This window comes from Lycorma delicatula, chromosome 4 (genome assembly GCF_047948215.1).
Source record: "Lycorma delicatula isolate Av1 chromosome 4, ASM4794821v1, whole genome shotgun sequence".
Classification (NCBI taxonomy): domain Eukaryota; kingdom Metazoa; phylum Arthropoda; class Insecta; order Hemiptera; family Fulgoridae; genus Lycorma; species Lycorma delicatula.
Window position 1 is genome coordinate 44,757,684 of NC_134458.1, and position 18,395 is coordinate 44,776,078.

General features: G+C 31.4%; 1 protein-coding gene across 5 annotated transcripts in view; it reads left to right on the top strand.

Annotated features, from left to right (window-relative positions):
* The window catches only part of Glys (glycogen [starch] synthase), a 61,183-nt gene that overhangs the window by 24,561 nt on the left and 18,227 nt on the right, over positions 1-18,395 (top strand). For all 5 annotated transcript variants that reach the window (XM_075362820.1, XM_075362819.1, XM_075362817.1 and 2 more), the window contains exons 5-10: positions 558-755; positions 2,722-2,984; positions 5,630-5,750; positions 8,237-8,403; positions 10,220-10,412; positions 10,616-10,790. In XM_075362820.1, coding sequence (XP_075218935.1) covers positions 558-755; positions 2,722-2,984; positions 5,630-5,750; positions 8,237-8,403; positions 10,220-10,412; positions 10,616-10,790 — 1,117 coding nt within the window. The remainder of the gene's footprint in view (positions 1-557; positions 756-2,721; positions 2,985-5,629; positions 5,751-8,236; positions 8,404-10,219; positions 10,413-10,615; positions 10,791-18,395) is intronic.

The following is an 18,395-nucleotide window of genomic DNA, read 5'->3' on the forward strand; positions in this document are numbered from 1 at the left end:
ATCAAAGCATTTCCAGACGTATGTTTATATGAACTTTTTTCATTATTTTCACTAGTAGAACATGTCCTGAAAGTTTCAACATTTCCTCGTGGGACACTGTTTATAAAATGAATAGGAATAGCCCAATCACAATGTCTGGGAGTATTCTGTAGTGAACAGACTCTTTGTCAATTAGGGTGTTACTATTTTTAATACATCTTTTACAATTTTATAAGTAGTTTCAAAGAAGATTATTGATTTTACCTCTAAATTCAGACCTTTCAAGTTTTCAAGTTTGTTAAACATTGTTATATGTTATATACAATCAAATTTTACCCAGATCTATTCCGATAGGTATTATTTTCTTTATTTTTAGTAGCATTTCCAGAATTCTACTTTTTGAGGTCTTCCAAGCAATTTGTAACAATTAGGTTGTCTGGTGTGCAATTTTTTGCCTTGTATTTTGTAGTTTTAAATTTTAATTTCCTTTTAAATAGTTATTGATTTTAAATCATAATTGGTTTTCATTAAAATTAGTACTAGCCATATTTATTAAAAAATTGTAATATTCTTTTCAGTTTCGAAAAGCTGCTGAGGAATATAATCAAGGACCTCCAAGAATCGTTGCACACTTCCATGAATGGCAGGCTGGTGTCGGTCTTATTGCTTTACGAACACGTCATGTTAACGTTGCAACTGTATTTACAACACATGCTACACTACTTGGTCGATACCTTTGTGCTGGCAATACAGACTTTTATAATAATCTAAGTCAAGTAAGTGATCTTAATGTGTACAAATAAAATTGGTGGAATTAGCTTTTATTTTACTATTATAAAATCTATCGTGTTATTTTAAGGTTTACTGTCTGGAATTATATAATATTTTATTGTTGAGATTAACCTTGTTGTAGTACATTCATAGCACATTCAAAACAAAAACAAATAAATTCTTTCATATAATCATCAGTCGAGGAATACTTTTTTAAAAAACAATTAAGTATTTATTGTAAAATTTGGTTACCAACATCTTCTATGGTATAAATTACTACTTTTTAAATTTTCAAAATGTAATAATCTTACATTTTTAATGTAGCAGAATATTCACTTAAGTAAAATTATGCCTTATAACCAAAATGTTCAATATTTTATTATGAACAAGCTGATATCTTGTTTCTTCACATGTGATGTTTAACAACCAATTTATGAAGTAAATTAAATTTTGGAACAGAAAATAGGTTGTGCTTATGAAATAATTTTGCATCAGATTTCATTTCATTCTTCATGAATGAAATGTTTATTAGTTATATATTTTTTTAAGTTAATTGACTGCTATAGTTACTAATTGTTAGTATTTGACTACAGCATGTTATTATACTTCTTTCAGGATTGTTGAAATTTAGATGATCTAAAGAAAATTATTATTAAACGTAGTTCATTAATATATTTTATGCTTACTTTCTCCCACTTAAATGTTCAGAATACTACTCCTTGAGGTGTCCAAACAATTTGTAGCAATTAGGTTGTATGGTGTGCAATCTGTTACTTATTATTTTGTAGTTTTAAATTATGATTAATTTTCATTAAAAATCTTCAGCTTTTAAGTGTATTGAGAAAATGAATTGTCATGTGGCTCAAAAATGAAACGATTAGGATATTATATAATACAAAATAATTAACTAAAAAATATTTTAATATGGATAAAACTTTTTATCAGCTCTTTTCCTCAGGTTTTAATTTAGTTGAACGTTTTTGAGTTTTCAGGCATTTAAGTTTTTTTTTTAAAAAATGCTTGAAAATAATGCATTCTACTTAAAAATAAACATTTACTTTATCAAATAAAATTGTGATTACAGAACTTCTCACAGTAAACAAAAACTCAAATTTTAACTTAAATATACAAACAAAAAAACTTTATATAAATATTATTTCAAATCGTATAAAGAAATAATTGAACAGACATTATTTGGACAGAGTATTTTATAAAATTTTCCATGAAAACAGGGTAAGTAGTTGCAAATAATTTTGAAAAGAATATCTGATTAATTAGGAATACCCAAAAAGTATAATCTTCGTAAAGCCTCTGTAAAAGTAATACAATTTATTACGATCTTGCATGTATATTATCAATTTTTAGATAAAGCCTATATTAGATACAGAATAAAAAAGCAGTTTTCTAAAACAAAGGAAGAGCCATCTAAATTTTTCCAGTCGCATCATTATTGAGTATTGTAATTGTCTTTTATTCTGGAAATTTTTGAAGCCTAATTAAAATCATTAACTTTTTTGAAGAAAACAACTGTTTTTTTAGCCTTTGATTTTTCACACAACATTTGAATAAAAATTGTCAAATGGTTTAACCCCTTCTGCTAAAAATGGAAGCAAAAATACAAAATCACTGGAAATACATGTAATAGTTTTTCTTTCATGATGGTTTTATTTTGCATTTTTAATTTGTTATTGAATTTGTAATTTATGGAATATTGAATCTTTCCTTAAAAAATATTTATGTCGTTATAATGATAATAAAGAGTTCACAAATTTGCATTAAAAAATTAAAATATTTCTCATAAGTATGATTTTTTAAATATAAATCAAAGGTTGTGTATCTTAAGTAATTACTACAATCATTTATGCTGTGATTTGTGGTATTTTTTTTATTTTTTTATTTATTTTTTTTTAGTCATATTGCGCAGCAGATATCCATGCAATTTGTGATATACTTGTTTTATTTTTTTTTTAGTTTAGTGTCGATGAGGAAGCAGGTAAACGTCAGATATATCACCGTTATTGTATGGAAAGGGCAGCTTCACATTTGGCTCATGTTTTTACTACAGTATCAGAAATTACAGGTTATGAAGCTGAACATTTGCTCAAAAGGAAGGCTGATATAATAACACCGAATGGATTGAATGTTATTAAATTTTCAGCACTTCATGAATTTCAGAATCTTCATGCTTTAGCAAAAGATAAAATTCATGAATTCGTTCGTGGACATTTTTATGGGTAATTGATAAAATTATTATTTATAATTTTTCTCGCCATTTAAAATTGTTGTTTTATATATATATATATATTATAGTGTATAATTACATATGTAATGTGTGGCATAAAGTTTTTAATTAATTTTTTGCTGGTTTTTTTTTCAAAAGTTCGTCATTTTAATTGTGACTGCTTAACATTTTACATTAGTATTTTTTGGTGTATTGATTTTTATTCTTTCTTATTTATGTTTTATATAACTGTTAATTCTCTTATTTTATTTAACATTTTAAGGAAGATGGTTTTGGGTTTGTATAGTTGCCTTAAAATTTTACTGTAGGTTCTTAATGTAAAGGACAGTTTATTTAAGGTAGTATAACTGTTGTACTTGTTTTACTAATTTTACATTTCAATATCACTCCACAGAATTTTCCTGTTTTCAGTTCAGCCATATAAATGGTAAGTTGCAAAATGTTTTCCAGCTAGTGGGTTCTGTACTCAATGATTCATTCAGTAATGTATTATTATTTTAAGTAATTTTTATACATCTTTTTACCACCAAGATGCAGTCAGGATTTTAAATCAAAACATTTTGAATACAATAGCACTTTCATATCTCTCAACTCCATTGTTGATGAAACAGTTAAAATAATTAAACATAAAACTGAAATTAAACACCAGTTTTTCATTTTATCATATATTAATATTTTCATGGTAGGTCTGCATTATTTATTGCTGCTTGTTCCTATTTTTTCATAATAGTACTATCAACTTTTGCAATTGATTGTCACACAACTGCTGCATATTAATTAGTACAAATTTTTATTTCTAAATGAAATAATGTAGCACTGTTCTAACAAAATGTATATATGTATATTATTTTTTTTAATATTTCCAGATTTACATTAGTTAATATGTCTTATTTTAATTGTGTGTTTGTGACAGAGAATATATATTTTAATATGTGTATTTTTATTTTCATCATCTGTTTCTAATTTGATAGTTAATTTTTACGAAAATAATTCTGTGTACAAAGGTCACTAGGAAAGTTTTGAAATACAACTTTTTTAAAAATAATTTTTCAAAATAATTCCACCACACGTTAAACACTTCTCCATCCTTCAAAACCAGTTTTCAAAGAAATCTGCCATGTTTCGTCGAAGACCTGGGCACACTCATCATCCCTAGCCCTTAGTAGGTCATGATGCTTGAAAAATGCCTTCCTTTCAGTCTGTTCTTTACCCGGGGGATTAAATACAAAGTCACATGGAGTGTGGTCAGGACTGTAGAGAGACTGCTCTTAACTGTTTTATTCCAGTGCTGGCCAAATACTCTGAGCAAACTTTGGATCAGTGTGCTGGAGCATTATCGTGGTGAAGAAACCATGTGTCAATCCTTGAGTTTGACGCAGCTTCTAAGTTGTAAAAAACGTTGTAAACGACTAGACCGGTTTCGAACACGTGCCCAATTCACAATATTTTCACACTTTCACAAGCTACAGCTCCAAACCGATAAGTCGTACAAGAAAATTGTTTAAATAAAAGTTGTCTGTTTTTTTTTTAGATTAACAACTTTTCCAAATGTAATACAGACGAAAAACAATTTTTTCTGGTGAAAAACCTGAAAAAACACGTTTTTTTTACAACTTCAGTGCCACCTAGTATTTCAATTTCAAATTATACGGCATAACTTCAAAGAGATTAATTGTAGAGGAGAATGTCCTCCACATTTTTTGTTTGAAAAACTTTTCTCTAAAATGCATAGATTCAGAGAAAAACGTATTTCAAAAACTTTTTGTGTTTTTCAAAAATCTATGGGAGGGGGATGTTAAAAATCTGGAGTTAAGGTTCCCTCATCACCACTAACATATGGAAAAAACATCAATCGATAGGTAAGGATTTTCAAATAAAAATACAAATTGACTGTACTATTGGTTGGGTTGTCTTAATAGTACAGCCAAGAATCATCACCTGTCACAGTAATGTTCACGTAGGGAAATTTCTCATTTTTCAGACTTTTTCATTATTTCACCACACCATGAAACATGACATGGCAACTGATCTCTGCCAAGCTGTGTGGTACCCAAAGGATACAAAGTTTTCTAACTTGAAGGTGATCTCACAACTGCACGAACTGCTGGTGCATTAATGCCCAAGGACACCACTATTTGGTGTAGGTCACACGCCTGTCTGTCTCAAGCATTTTTCATAGTGCAAAATGTTTCTCTAGGTCACAGATGAAGACAGTCAGCCTGACCTTGGAGTGTTCTCAAGGCCAAAATTTCCTCTTTCAAACTCTCTTCCACCTAATATTGTACGATGAGAACAATCCTCTCCCAAGTGCAGGAGTCTCTTCTAAACACTGATCAACACTTAACCCAAATGCAAAATTGCTGGGTTTTCAGTTTTCAACCATACAACATCACTACCCCTTTTCACTAACAGCTAAAAAGCAAATGACACAGAAACAGTGCGACTTCAAGAGCAGCTTCAATGCAATTTGGGATCTTGCACTAACTTTTAACTGCCTGTGATGATCTGTTCTGTCATATTGCAAAACTTTCCTAATGCCCTTTGCATTTGAATCTTTTCTATAATTAGATTTTGTTTTACAACAGCATTAATAGATATTTAACATTTTTCTTAACTAACACAGTATACATATTACAGGCATTATGATTTTGATCTAGAAAAAACTTTATACTTTTTTACTGCTGGCCGTTATGAATTTACAAACAAAGGAGCTGATATCTTCATTGAAGCTTTAGCTCGTCTTAACCATTACCTAAAGGTTTGTGTAATATATAGATTATATATAATTTTTTTTTTATTGTTATTATGTTATACATATTCTTTCTCTAAATTATCTGTGAATTCATTGTTGTAACCTTTCTGTTAACAGTAAATCTCACAAATGTACTGTTTGTTATTTTTTATTTCACATTTTCATTTTTTATCTTTACTGTTTATATATACTTTCATTGAATAAGCCTTATGTTATATTTATGTTTGATAGCCAATTGATTTTGAGTTGTAATAACAATAATAATAATTGTGCTGATAGAGCCTGTAACTCCTATAAACAACTCAGTCAGTACAGTGTTCAAGCCAATTCTAAACCAATCTACCATTTTTCTTATTTGGTCTCTTTGCCTAATATATAGGTATACTCATGTATTATGGTGATTTTAATACTTATCAGAACATTTCTTCCATATTTGTTATCTCTATTTAATTCTCTTTGACAATTTTCTGTTGATGGTGCCTTACTCGAAAAAAAAGAAGACAAAGAAATAATATTAACCTTTTCAGATCATTTAGTCTTGGAACTGGTTATGTATGGCGTCAGTTTTAAAACGCTGTTACAAAATCATTTTATATGGCATCTCAGTCAGTTATTTTGTTTTATATTCACAAAGGAATCAGTTTATACGATGTAAAATGTTTTATTTAGACTAGAAAGAATATGACCATTTTTTCTCAGAAATGTGCTTGTGTGTGTATGTGAGAGACTTGTGTATTATAATTGCTATGACGATTATGGATTTATTTATTATTTATAAAAATAGCTTATCTTAGTAGCAACATATCAATGTATTGAAACACATAATAAATTATGATATACGGCACACATAAAAATAAAAGGTATTTGTGGTCATAAATACGTCACTTTTACTTGAGGTCTATAAATATCTTTTCTGACAAATGATATCGGTAAACATGTAACACAACGATTTGTAATGAATTACAGTATACAGTAAAAATTGTTTTTTTATTAATCTGAATAGCCTTTTGAGTGGTGGGGATTTTTATAAAACGTAGTTTTCTGAATCTACTTTCACTTATACTAACATATGTTACTAATCTGTGATTTATGACGGGGTTTTCATCATATTTTGCCCAATTTTCAACCGATTTGCTTGAAAGTATTATTTTTAAAATCAGCAAACTATGTTTCATAAACACAAAGCAAAAAAAAATTTTGCTAATAAAAAACTCGGTAGAAATGCGCAAAAAAAAATTCTGCAATTAAATTATCGTAATTTTTGTACTGTTTCAATTTTTTTTTTTGTTACAGGCATAAAAAATATCCAATCGTAACCTTTTTTTTGTCAGAATCTGTTAAATCTCTTTAATATACTGTAATATTTTGAAATTTTTTTCACAAGAGGGTAGCATAAGACTATGAAGGGAGGCAATCAGATACCAACATATTTTCACAGAGCGCTAATCAGGTGCGGATCATTGTGATGGGAGAAGGTTAAAGAATATTATGCAGAAACTTGTAGGGTATGGAGGGAGGCTGATTACTTTTATAACTACTTTAGATACTTTATTTATGATGAGGTCTAGCCAAGGTGCAACATCATATGTTTAATTCAAAGATGCGAGTTTTTGTGTTAAAAATAATGTGAACTATGCATTCTCAGATTTCTGGATCCATCAGCATAGAAGGATAGATTTTTTTAACTTGATGATTTCGTTTAGATCAAGATTGCTTTTATTGTTTAGAAATAAATGATAGGCCCAATTTTCATCTTGAGAAAATAATCAGAATTCCTATCAGTGAATTTTATGGACACTGTAATCAACTAATAACTGTTACTAAATCCCTTTTTTTATTACAGAATCCTTTATTTTTAAAAGATTTAGGATTGAAGAGCTTTTAATTTTGGTTGATTTAAGGAAACATTTTTGATATTTATTTGTATGTCGGCTTGTCAGTTGTTCATCCATGTTGGTCAACAACATTTACAACAAAATTACAGCTAAAGTAATTTTGTTTTTTATTGATATGTTAATTTATTTTTATGTTCATAGTTCCATATCGTGTATCTTTTCTTATTTCTTTTTGTATTTAAAGAAACTCCTCATTCAGTTAACAATTTTGTTCATTCAGTATTTTATTTAGTATGTTGAGCCTGTTGTCATAAATTATCATTTATTTGCAGTCACCTACCTCTTCTGCCCCCTTTAATGTTAACTATTAGAAGTTTTTCTATCTCTGTGACATTTAAAAATTAGGCTGCTTGTAGGTGGTATTTACTGAATTGTATTTACCCATTCATTCAACTTGCACTTGTGTAGATTCATAGTCACAAAAAAGCTTGTTTACATGAAGTGGTATTAAGCCAAAACAATTATAAAATTAATTTTCCTCCAGTAAAACTTATGATAATGGCAGTGAGAGTCTTGGCCATTAATAAGTTATTAATGTTTTTAAAGTTAATTTTATTTTGTAAAGGGAAATTTAAAATCTTGATGTTTGTTTTGTAGAGTTCACTTCAACAAGTCACTGTTGTAGCATTTCTTATCTTTCCTGCCAGGACAAACAATTTCAATGTTGAAAGCCTTAGAGGACATGCAGTTACAAAGAGCTTAAGAGATACTATTAATGAAATTCAAAGTAAAATGAGCAAACGAATGTATGAAATTTGTTTGAGGTAAGTTACTGTTTGATACTTTCACTGGAAACTAGTATCAGTAAATTATATTTTTAAAGCTTTATAATTATTATATATAAAATTTTATCAAGTTTTTCTTTAGATCAGCCCTATTAGGAATTGAATAGCTCTAAGCTTGTGAACATTTTAATATTTAAAATGGGTGTTGTGTTTTAAAATTGGGATAAAAGTGAGATACACTCTGTATTTAGTGTGAATGATCCATTTCTCTTTATTATTTAATTTTAACTTTCATAAATTTTTCTGTCTTCTGCAGTCATCATTTAAAATTTTGTGATAGAAAATAATCAATAGAGAGCATCAATATAGCATCAATATAAAGCACTGCTTGTTTAACCATCTCACAAAATGTATGTTACATTACTTGCCCAGAAAGAAAACTGAATCATCATGTGATGCTTTTAAAAAATTTGGCATTCATCTTCTCTTGTTTTGTCATTTTAAAGTATCAAAGAAGCTTGTTAACTTCTTTTTGATGGATTAGATGGTTCTACTTGCCTGTCAGAGATATTTTTTTGTGTTTTCACTTACTGATTTGATAAAAATCTGCTATTGTGACAGATTTATGTACCTAATTTTTCTCTTAATGTTTAAAAAAATAGAATTTAATGTTGAATATTAAATATACTGAAAAAACTGTTGCAAACTTATATGTAGCTGTACTTTTTCATTAGTCTTTGTTGGTTCTAAAACTTAAAAATATTCATTTAGTGGACTGTAAATCCAAGAGTGATTCATCCGTCGGGTTGACAATAAATAATGTGTGGAATTGTTCAAAAATCTTATTATTATTGTTCATTGAAAACCATTAATAGCTTAATGTTAACTTACGCAGAATTGTAATCTTACAATTGTGAATTTTATATGTCGACATGAATTCTCTTGATTTTTATGAAGCATACGATTATAAAGAAGAAAGTCAAAACATAATATTTAAAGAATTTAATATTACCTTAGATTCACATATTAAAACATAACATAAGATATTTCAGCATTAATTGAAACATATTAAATTTTTGACAAGCAATTATAGAGAGTTTAATTTTGTAGTGTCTCATACATTAGATTGAGGTGAACTGATAGAACATGGTTTTAATATGTTAAAAGAAAACAATACAACAATCCAAAAGATGATTTTCTTTTTTGTTTTAAATCAAAGTTCTTCTTATTACCATAAACACATGAAATTATATAGTTAAATCTTAATAAATAATACAAAACTTATTACATTGCTAATACACAGCTACATAAATCCGAACGCCTATCGTTTGAGTAGCGGACTGACGCCAGCACATCCTGCAGCAGAGATTAGTACTAACTAACCAGCAGGACGCGAACCATATGTTCAGTAGAAACATGCTGAACAGTCTCTGTATATTTTTTAAATTAAATTGATTATTTGGTTTCAATATTGTAAAATTGTACTTTATTTAACATATTTATTGCTGTTCTGAAATTCTGTTGTAGAATAAATTTTATGAGCTTAAATTTTAATAATACTTATTTATGCCAAATGTAAATAGATATTATGTTTTACAATTAGGTATGTTATAAATATTTTATAAAATAATTTTCATTAAATTATCTAAGTTTTATTCAAATAATTACATATTTTCTTTTATTAATTCTTATTTTTAATCAGTTTCACAATGTTTGTACTGCTACCATAAATGCTATCATATTCCTTTTACCATCTCATTTCTATATAACCTCACTTAGACAATGTTGTGAATAATGGTGAAAGTTAAAAACTTTGTATTAGGTTTAAAATTTTATCTTTATTTTTATTTTACAGTGGTCGAATGCCAGATAATGATGAACTGTTAACTAAAGAAGATAAAGTAAAAATGAAAAGGTGTTTGTATGCATTACAAAGAAATGGCCTTCCTCCAGTTACTACTCACAATGTTATAGATGACTGGAATGATCCAGTTTTATCATCCGTGAGAAGGTGTCACATGTTCAACACAATACATGATCGTGTTAAGGTATCATAATAATTCATATTTTTAATGAATAAATAATTCTTGATTTTTTTTAAATTTCTGTAAAGGAATTGTATTACTCTGTTTGTTGTACATGTATGAATTATTTCCACCAACACACTCATATTATGTCATATATTATTTCTTTGACAGGTATTAGGTATGAGCATTAGTTATAATCTTATTTTGTATTTTTATGTCATTAGGTGGTATTCCATCCAGAATTTCTTTCTTCTACTAATCCATTGTTTGGATTAGACTATGAAGAGTTTGTTAGAGGCTGCCATTTAGGTGTTTTTCCCAGTTACTATGAACCATGGGGTTACACTCCAGCAGAATGTACTGTAATGGGTATTCCATCCATCACAACAAATCTCTCTGGTAATTGATGTATCTCATGATTACTTTATAAAATTGTATCAAAATCATAAGGTGTCCTACTTTAAGGTAGGTCTTTAGTACATATAATGTCTTAGCTGTTTTGTTATTGATATTTCCTTTAATACCTGATGGATTCCATTTCCTTATTGTTATCATAATTTTTTACCACTAATGTTCTTTTTCACTTTCCTCTCATCCTTAATGCCTTACATCAACAGATCTTTTTCCCACTGTATATTACCTGACCATTTAATTTTTCTTTTTAATTACATCAAATTGTCTTATAATTTTCTTATACCTTCTTGTTACTGTGTATAATGTTATATTATTCTCCAGTTTCTTAATTTTTTTAAATCTTTTACTGTTCTGAGATATAGGATCAGAATGAATTGAGTGAGAGTAGTAATCACCAATTTTTGTTTATTTTTCAATTCTAACAAGATAAATTATACTTAAAAACTAATATTTTTTTGTATTTAGATTATGACTGCAGTATATTTGGGGCTTGTTGTATAAAAGTGGTTCACCACATTCATTTATTAAACGTGGGTCAGACTCATGAATGAGATTTTTATTTACTGGTTATGACTTTTGTGTTTACATATGCAATTTTCCTTGAGGGAATTCCAGTCTACAGCTTTTAAGAAAATGAAAACGTGTAGAATTAATATTACTGGCCAATAAAATATTAAATTATTTTTATGAGATATTATTTTAATTAGTTGTAAAATTTCTTTTGAATTTATAGTTGTTATATTTGGATTTTTTTCGTGGAAGAAAAGATTAAGATGTTAAAGATTTGCTAATAATTTATTCATTAAAGCTAAAATTAAAAATGAATTAGAAATAGTAAATAATATGACTCTTAGTAAAGAAAATTAATTTATGCAGTAAAAATACTAAGGATGAAGAATGTAAGAAAGATATTGAAAACAGGTTTACTCAAAGGAGACAAATAATTCACTAGCAATGAAACACATACTAGCATTTTTTTAATATTTATATGGAGTATAGCGCTGTATGATAACAAAACATGGGCAGTAAAAAACTAATTAAGCAAAGAATTAAGGTTTTTGAAATTTGATTTTGTAGAAGAATATTGATAATTAAATGGATTTTCTGGATTAAAAATTAAAAGGTTTTTAAGAGAAAGAAACAAAGAAGTCAGTTGCAAATTCTCCTTAGTAGGTGAATTAGGTTTGTAGATCATGGTATTACGGTACCCTGGTTTAATTATTTTAGTAATGAATAGTAAAAAAATCTAGAGATTTTAAAAGTTAGAATGCATGAAGCAAGTAATTTAAAACAAAGTAGGAAAAAATTTTGAAATTAAGAGAGTGTAGAACAGAAATTCTGGAGAAGTCCATCAATTCAACCAAATGATAAAAATAAAAAAGTATTATTTATGAAAACATTCCAAAGAATTAAGTAAAAACTAATTATGAAAACCTCCTTTTCTTTTCATATTTTCAATATAAATAATAATTCACTATAAATAACAAGAAGTAAAATAGTTATGTATATGTGTAATACATACATATCTATTCTAGGAGTCCACAAAAAGTCATCTACTCATAAAATCGTATAGATAAATGCACAAAATGAATAAATGTATTGTATGTATGTATGTAAGTGAATAAAATAAGTCCCACAACTGTATCTGCTGTAATTTTTTAGAAATCTGGTGTGAAAACCAGTAAACTGGGCTAAAAAACCCTGTTTATTATGTTTGACGTACAATAACTTGTTAAGTGGGTAATAAACACATAACACTTTTAAATTAAATTTGAAGAGAATTTAATTTTGAACAAAATGGTGTAAGATAAGTTGAATAGAACAAAGAAAGGTTAGAAATATTAAAATTTTATTTAGATACAGTACACTAGACCAAAGTGCATTATTCGTACCAGTTTATAATTGTTCAAAAAAGAGCCCATCATTTTCAACATGTTTCTTGGCATGTACTGCATTGTTACTCTTTTTAGTTCTTCATGACTGTCCTTAAGTTGCTCAGGTGCATCCATAATGTAACAATTAATTCCTCATGAGATTGTATTTTTGTTTTGTATACAATATTTTTCATCCATCCGCAAACACAAATATCTAAAGATGTTAGATCAGGCAATCTTGGTGGCAAGAAATTTGGACCACCATGACGAATCCATTTCGTAGGGAAATGATGATTTAAGTGAGTATAAACGACAGAAGAGAAGTGGGGAGGCCTGTCATCTTGCTGGAAGTATACTTTATATGTCATCGCTAGAGGTATATCTTCAAGCAGCTGTGGCAATTCTTCTTCAAGAAAGTGCAAATAAACCTCAGCATTTAAGCTGTTAGGTAATACAAGGGTGAATCAAATTTAAATGGTAATTTTGTTATTCTACATAGCAAGCAGTTCCGAGTTGGTTGGCGGAGTGGGGGGTTAATGTTCGGTGTGTTAGAGAGGGGGAACCAGCTTGGTTAGTTCGTCCGCTCAGTTCTGTCATCAAAATAGCCGTGAGTGAGCAAGAGATTCCGTTGTCTGTTGCACACCGTATAATCATACATTTTTTAACTAATGAAGGCGTTAAACCCACGAAAATTTTAACTCGTTTAAAGGTACAGATTGAGGATGCTACACTGTCTCAGAACCGAGTATATATTGGGCCAGACAATTTAAGGGCGGACGAGAATGTGTAGAAAATGAAAGTCATGATTGACACCCAAGGTCAAGTTTTAGAGCAAACAATCCGTGCTGTTCAAGAGCTTATCGAAGGTGATCACTGGTTCACTGTTGAAGAAATTGCATCAGAAGTGAGTGTCAGCTATGGGAGTGCTCAATCCATTATCACTGATCATCTTGGCTTTAGAAAAATTAGTGCTCAATGGGTTCTGAGGTTGACTGAAAATCAAAAACAGGTCAGGTTGGAGATCTGTGAGAGATATCTGAATCAATTTTGGCAAGAACAGGAAGATTTTCTGAGGCGCATCATCACATGTGATGAGACATGTGACCATCATTACACTCAGGAGTCAAAAATTGCAACTAAGGAGTGGCAGAGGAAGGATGACGGCTGCCCAGTGAAGACCAAAAACCGTCTGACAGCTGGAAAAGTTCTTGCAACAATTTATTTAGATTCTTCTTGTGGTGTCATCACACCCCAAGAAATAAATGACATAAAATAGATCATAACGAATGCACACTCTCATCGCTTTGCCCCGGATCTGCTGAAGGACCTGGATTCCATTTTCCAGTCCTGGTGGGCAAGATTGGGAGAATTATATACTTGGTATTGGTGAATACATCAAGCTACATTATTCTAAAAACAAGTATAATGACGATTTTTAGATGCAAACTATCAACCAAGGACAACATGAATACAACAAGGCCGAACTGAACTGTTATATGACCAGATCAGAAGAGGCGGTGATAGAAGCTATTACCAAGTCGAGAACAGAAGCAGTGGGGATACTAGAGTCGAAAAATATATCTCCTCCATTTAGATTCATATACAAGAGAATAATAACACACATCATGTCAGACAGAGACAACGCAGCCCCACCGCTGGACCATCCAATAAAAGAAAGAAAACGACCATTAAACGAAAGACAAAAAGCTCTACTGTCAAAACGCCTGAAGCTAAACATAAACAAACAAGAACAGACGAGACTGATGGACACAGCAGACGACCAGGAACTGGAGGAACTGATGAACGCAAAAAGAACAAGAACTGATGGAGATGATAAATTTTGTGGATGCATGTTTATCATCCACCACAGGAACCAAAATCCAGACTGGAGACAAACATCAAAGGAACGCTACAAAATAGAAACCCAGTTTGCTATGTACAACCATGGAGACCATAGCCACATCATCTTTAGACAAGAGAAGAGGAAATTCGATAAGAACAAGAAACTGTGTCAGAAGATATTTACAGCTTAACCCTACGGGACTTGCAGAGATGTATGTCTCAACACAGAAGAAATTTTTTGGCTTGTTTGGAGAAGAAGCGTGCATCCACTGCTTAGATTGTTCTTTGATTTCTGGATTGTCATACTGGATCCAAGTCTCATCACCATCCCAACCCCATAGGGGGAAGACACCACCTTGTGACATTACTGGTTGCCACACCATCCCCTCCATTCCAAGCCATGGGGGGCTTTACCGGAGATCATCTTTAGACCCTCTAATTAATTACATCTCACAGTCATCAGCCAGGCCTCGGTCAGGATGCCACCAATATCTGCTTCACAAATATTTGCATCAGTAAAAAACAAATCAAATTTCACCTTCACGTAGGCCTCAAATAGACATCTTCACATCCAGCCTAACATGATTCCCTCAAAGTAAGTGACCGAAACCATGGTCTAGGTGCAAACCCTGTGCCTAGTCCAGATTTGACAGCACTGTTCGTGACTGTGAATGCCTCAGAAAACGAATGAATTGAAAGTTAAATCAGTGCTACACTCATACCAATCAAAATTATGTTTTACACAAAATAGAAATTCAAACATGCAACCAAATAAGTTGACCAATTTAGGTCACTAACAAGGGGAACATAACTTCATTCCGGTCTGTGAGGAGCCGATAAATCCCGCAACCCCACCCGTCCCATCATGGAGTCTCGCATGGTATTTCCAAGTCAACTAGAACCACCACTGGCAGAACGAAGCCATGCCCTCAGTTACACGGGCTACCATACCCCGGCAGTGCAACCACTCCCACCAGCAGGAACCCTAAATATAATCACAAACAACACCAATATAACCGTGGCATGATTCCAATGTACCTACCTCAAACCAATCCAATGCCTAAGCCGGAACTCTAGCCACCTGGGATCCTACCATGATCGAGTACCTCGATTAAACTCTCTAAAGTATGTGGCCTTTTTTGCCACATACTGTAGATGTTGCTTGGACCGAAAATTTTCATCAAAGATAACACCCAGGTATTTTTGAGCCGTAACATATCAAATGGGGAGACCAGCCATCTGAACCCAAATTCAGCCAGTCAGGAAACAGCCAATCAGTCCTTAAGCAACATCATTGTGGTTTTTTCTGGGCTGAAAATCATCTTAAGTGTGAGACTGCAGAGTTGGGAGTGTCTCACAAGCATGAGCTGCTCAGAACTCTACCTAGTTACACGAATCCCCTTCAATCAGTAGCAGCGTGTCGTCAGCATAAGCGACGACACAACAACCACATGGCAACCTTAAATGCAACATGGAATTGAATTCTATGATCCACAAGAAGGGGACTCAGAGCACTTCCCTGAGGGCATTCTTTACAAGCCTCCAAGCCGCCATCACGCAAATGCTTCCAACACATGGAAAAGTGGCCTGCGAAGAGCAACCTATTATATATTCTAGTTAGAGGACCAAGAACTACTGGAAGTGCTCGGACAAGGAGCTCCACTATAATACAATCATATCCAGGATCCTTGTGCCATTCCATACTACAGATCACCTGGCACACCTCCACCTCAGTGATCTCAGAAGATTGTAAGTCGGTCTCAAAAATGGTGACTTCCTGCCTGACCTGCCGGTGGTATGAAACCTCACCCACCATAGTGTCATCTGGGAGAAAATCATTCAGTAAAAAATTAAGGACACGATCCTTATCAATTACCACACCCTTGTGAGTTGACAAAGCTGACAAGAAGACATCTTTCCTGCGCTTATGTCCAAGGGATGTATACACAACGCCTCAGGGGTCTCTATTCCCTTGCTCCTGAACGAAGGAGCACCAGGAATTATGCTTGGAGGACTTAATACTATGAAAGTACCTAGCCCTCCTTCTGCGGTAATCTGCAGTTACGTAGTCTCATCACCAGTAATGATGGACTTTACAAATTCTTCCCCCCCATTATCATAATACGTGAGAAATGCATTAGTGATGATCATGAAATGCAGCGAAGGCTGACGCCATTGGCTGCTTTATTTTGTGATCATCACTCAACATTTTTGAGATCTTGAAATTTCTGCAGAAAGTTCAGTTATCGTAAACCTACATTTGTCATGGATAAATTCATCAACACACTCAACCAAGCATACAGTAGCGACAAACGTGCGTCTTTGCCTACCTTCATCATGGGTGTCCATTCTCCCTTCTTTAAATTTCCTACACCATTTCCATACATTAGACTCATTCTGCAATGGATTTTAGCAGTGCTACATCCTTTTGCTTGCAGAAAACGTATCGTACTTTGCAACTCACATTTGGTGGGAGCACCTTCAATCATTGAAGGTGCTCCCACCTATGATTGAGCACTTCAATCATAGCAGCTATGTTCAGTTGCCTGCAGATCGGCTCAGGCTGATGCAATGGCAGAGGTTGTGGTGAGGGGTCAGTGCAATTGCACGATGCGCAGAGCTGGCTCTTACTTTTCTGTTATTTACTTAGATGCACAATTAGATGTTGAAAAAAAAAACAGCCCTTGCATATTTTCAAGGGACTGGTTGAATAAGCCTTGTATTATACATTTCATGCTGCTGTGCATAGATGATGCTACTACGTAGAATTGCAATGATTACATCCAGTTTTTGTTTAGCATAATGGAAATTGTTGCTGCCATAAATATGGCAGTGAAGGATTCTGTTTCATAAAGTAAAACTGTTATTTTATATCTGTAAATACATACATTTATACATAGTAATATTAATTAATTTTCTTTAAAGTATTAATAATTATGTAATAATGCAGTAAATAATGAAATGTACAAAGGTAATTTTAAAATTAATGGAAGTGATTGATCTTAATTAAATGGAATACAATGAAAAAAATGCCTATGGTACAAATTATACTTACATTAATATGATTGAAATCCAAGTTTCCAATCTTCAGCAGTATTTATAATTACACACTCACTGTGCAAATATTGCCAAACTAGCATATATCTTCTTTTTTTTCTTTTAATTTTTCAGCTACCCTTTGAGAATAAAATTGTCATATCAAGCCACAAGACAATATTTAATGCTTGTTCCTTTTAAGCATTCACTGTTTCAAGAACATTTGATGTCTTCGCTTGGTTGAAGCAACAAAGATTACTTTTTTTTCATTTCATTTCTAAAGATTCTTAAGGATTCTTTATAAATTGTTCGCTTGGTTGAAGCAACAAAGATTCGTTTTTTTTCAGTTCATTTCTAAAGATTCTTAAGGATTCTTTAGAAATTGCTCTTTTATTTTATTCGGATTTTTACCTAAATGATCAGATTCCTGATAAAAAGTTAGGAATTATCTTTTACTTTATGGGAATTATAGGTCATTTTCAAAATGATGGGAATAACAGTTCCGTAGCTTTCAATCAGACATATCTTGTACAGCAGCATAACATCAGAGTTATATAAGCAATATTGTTTAATTGTTTCTCCCAATGTTTTAGAATCGGATCTGTTACATGAAAAGGAGAGGATACCTTTAACCTACCTTGAAAAAATTAAAGACTACATTTCTATTTTTTGTAGTAAGGGAGAGAATACAAGATGAAGTTATTATTACCCAAAGATTGTTAGAAATCAGTACAAAAAACTGTTATTAAATATCATAAGCTAAATTAATAACATTGATTTATACACAAAAGATTTTCAAATTTTTAGATCGTAAATCCATTGCTTGATGGTTAGTTCA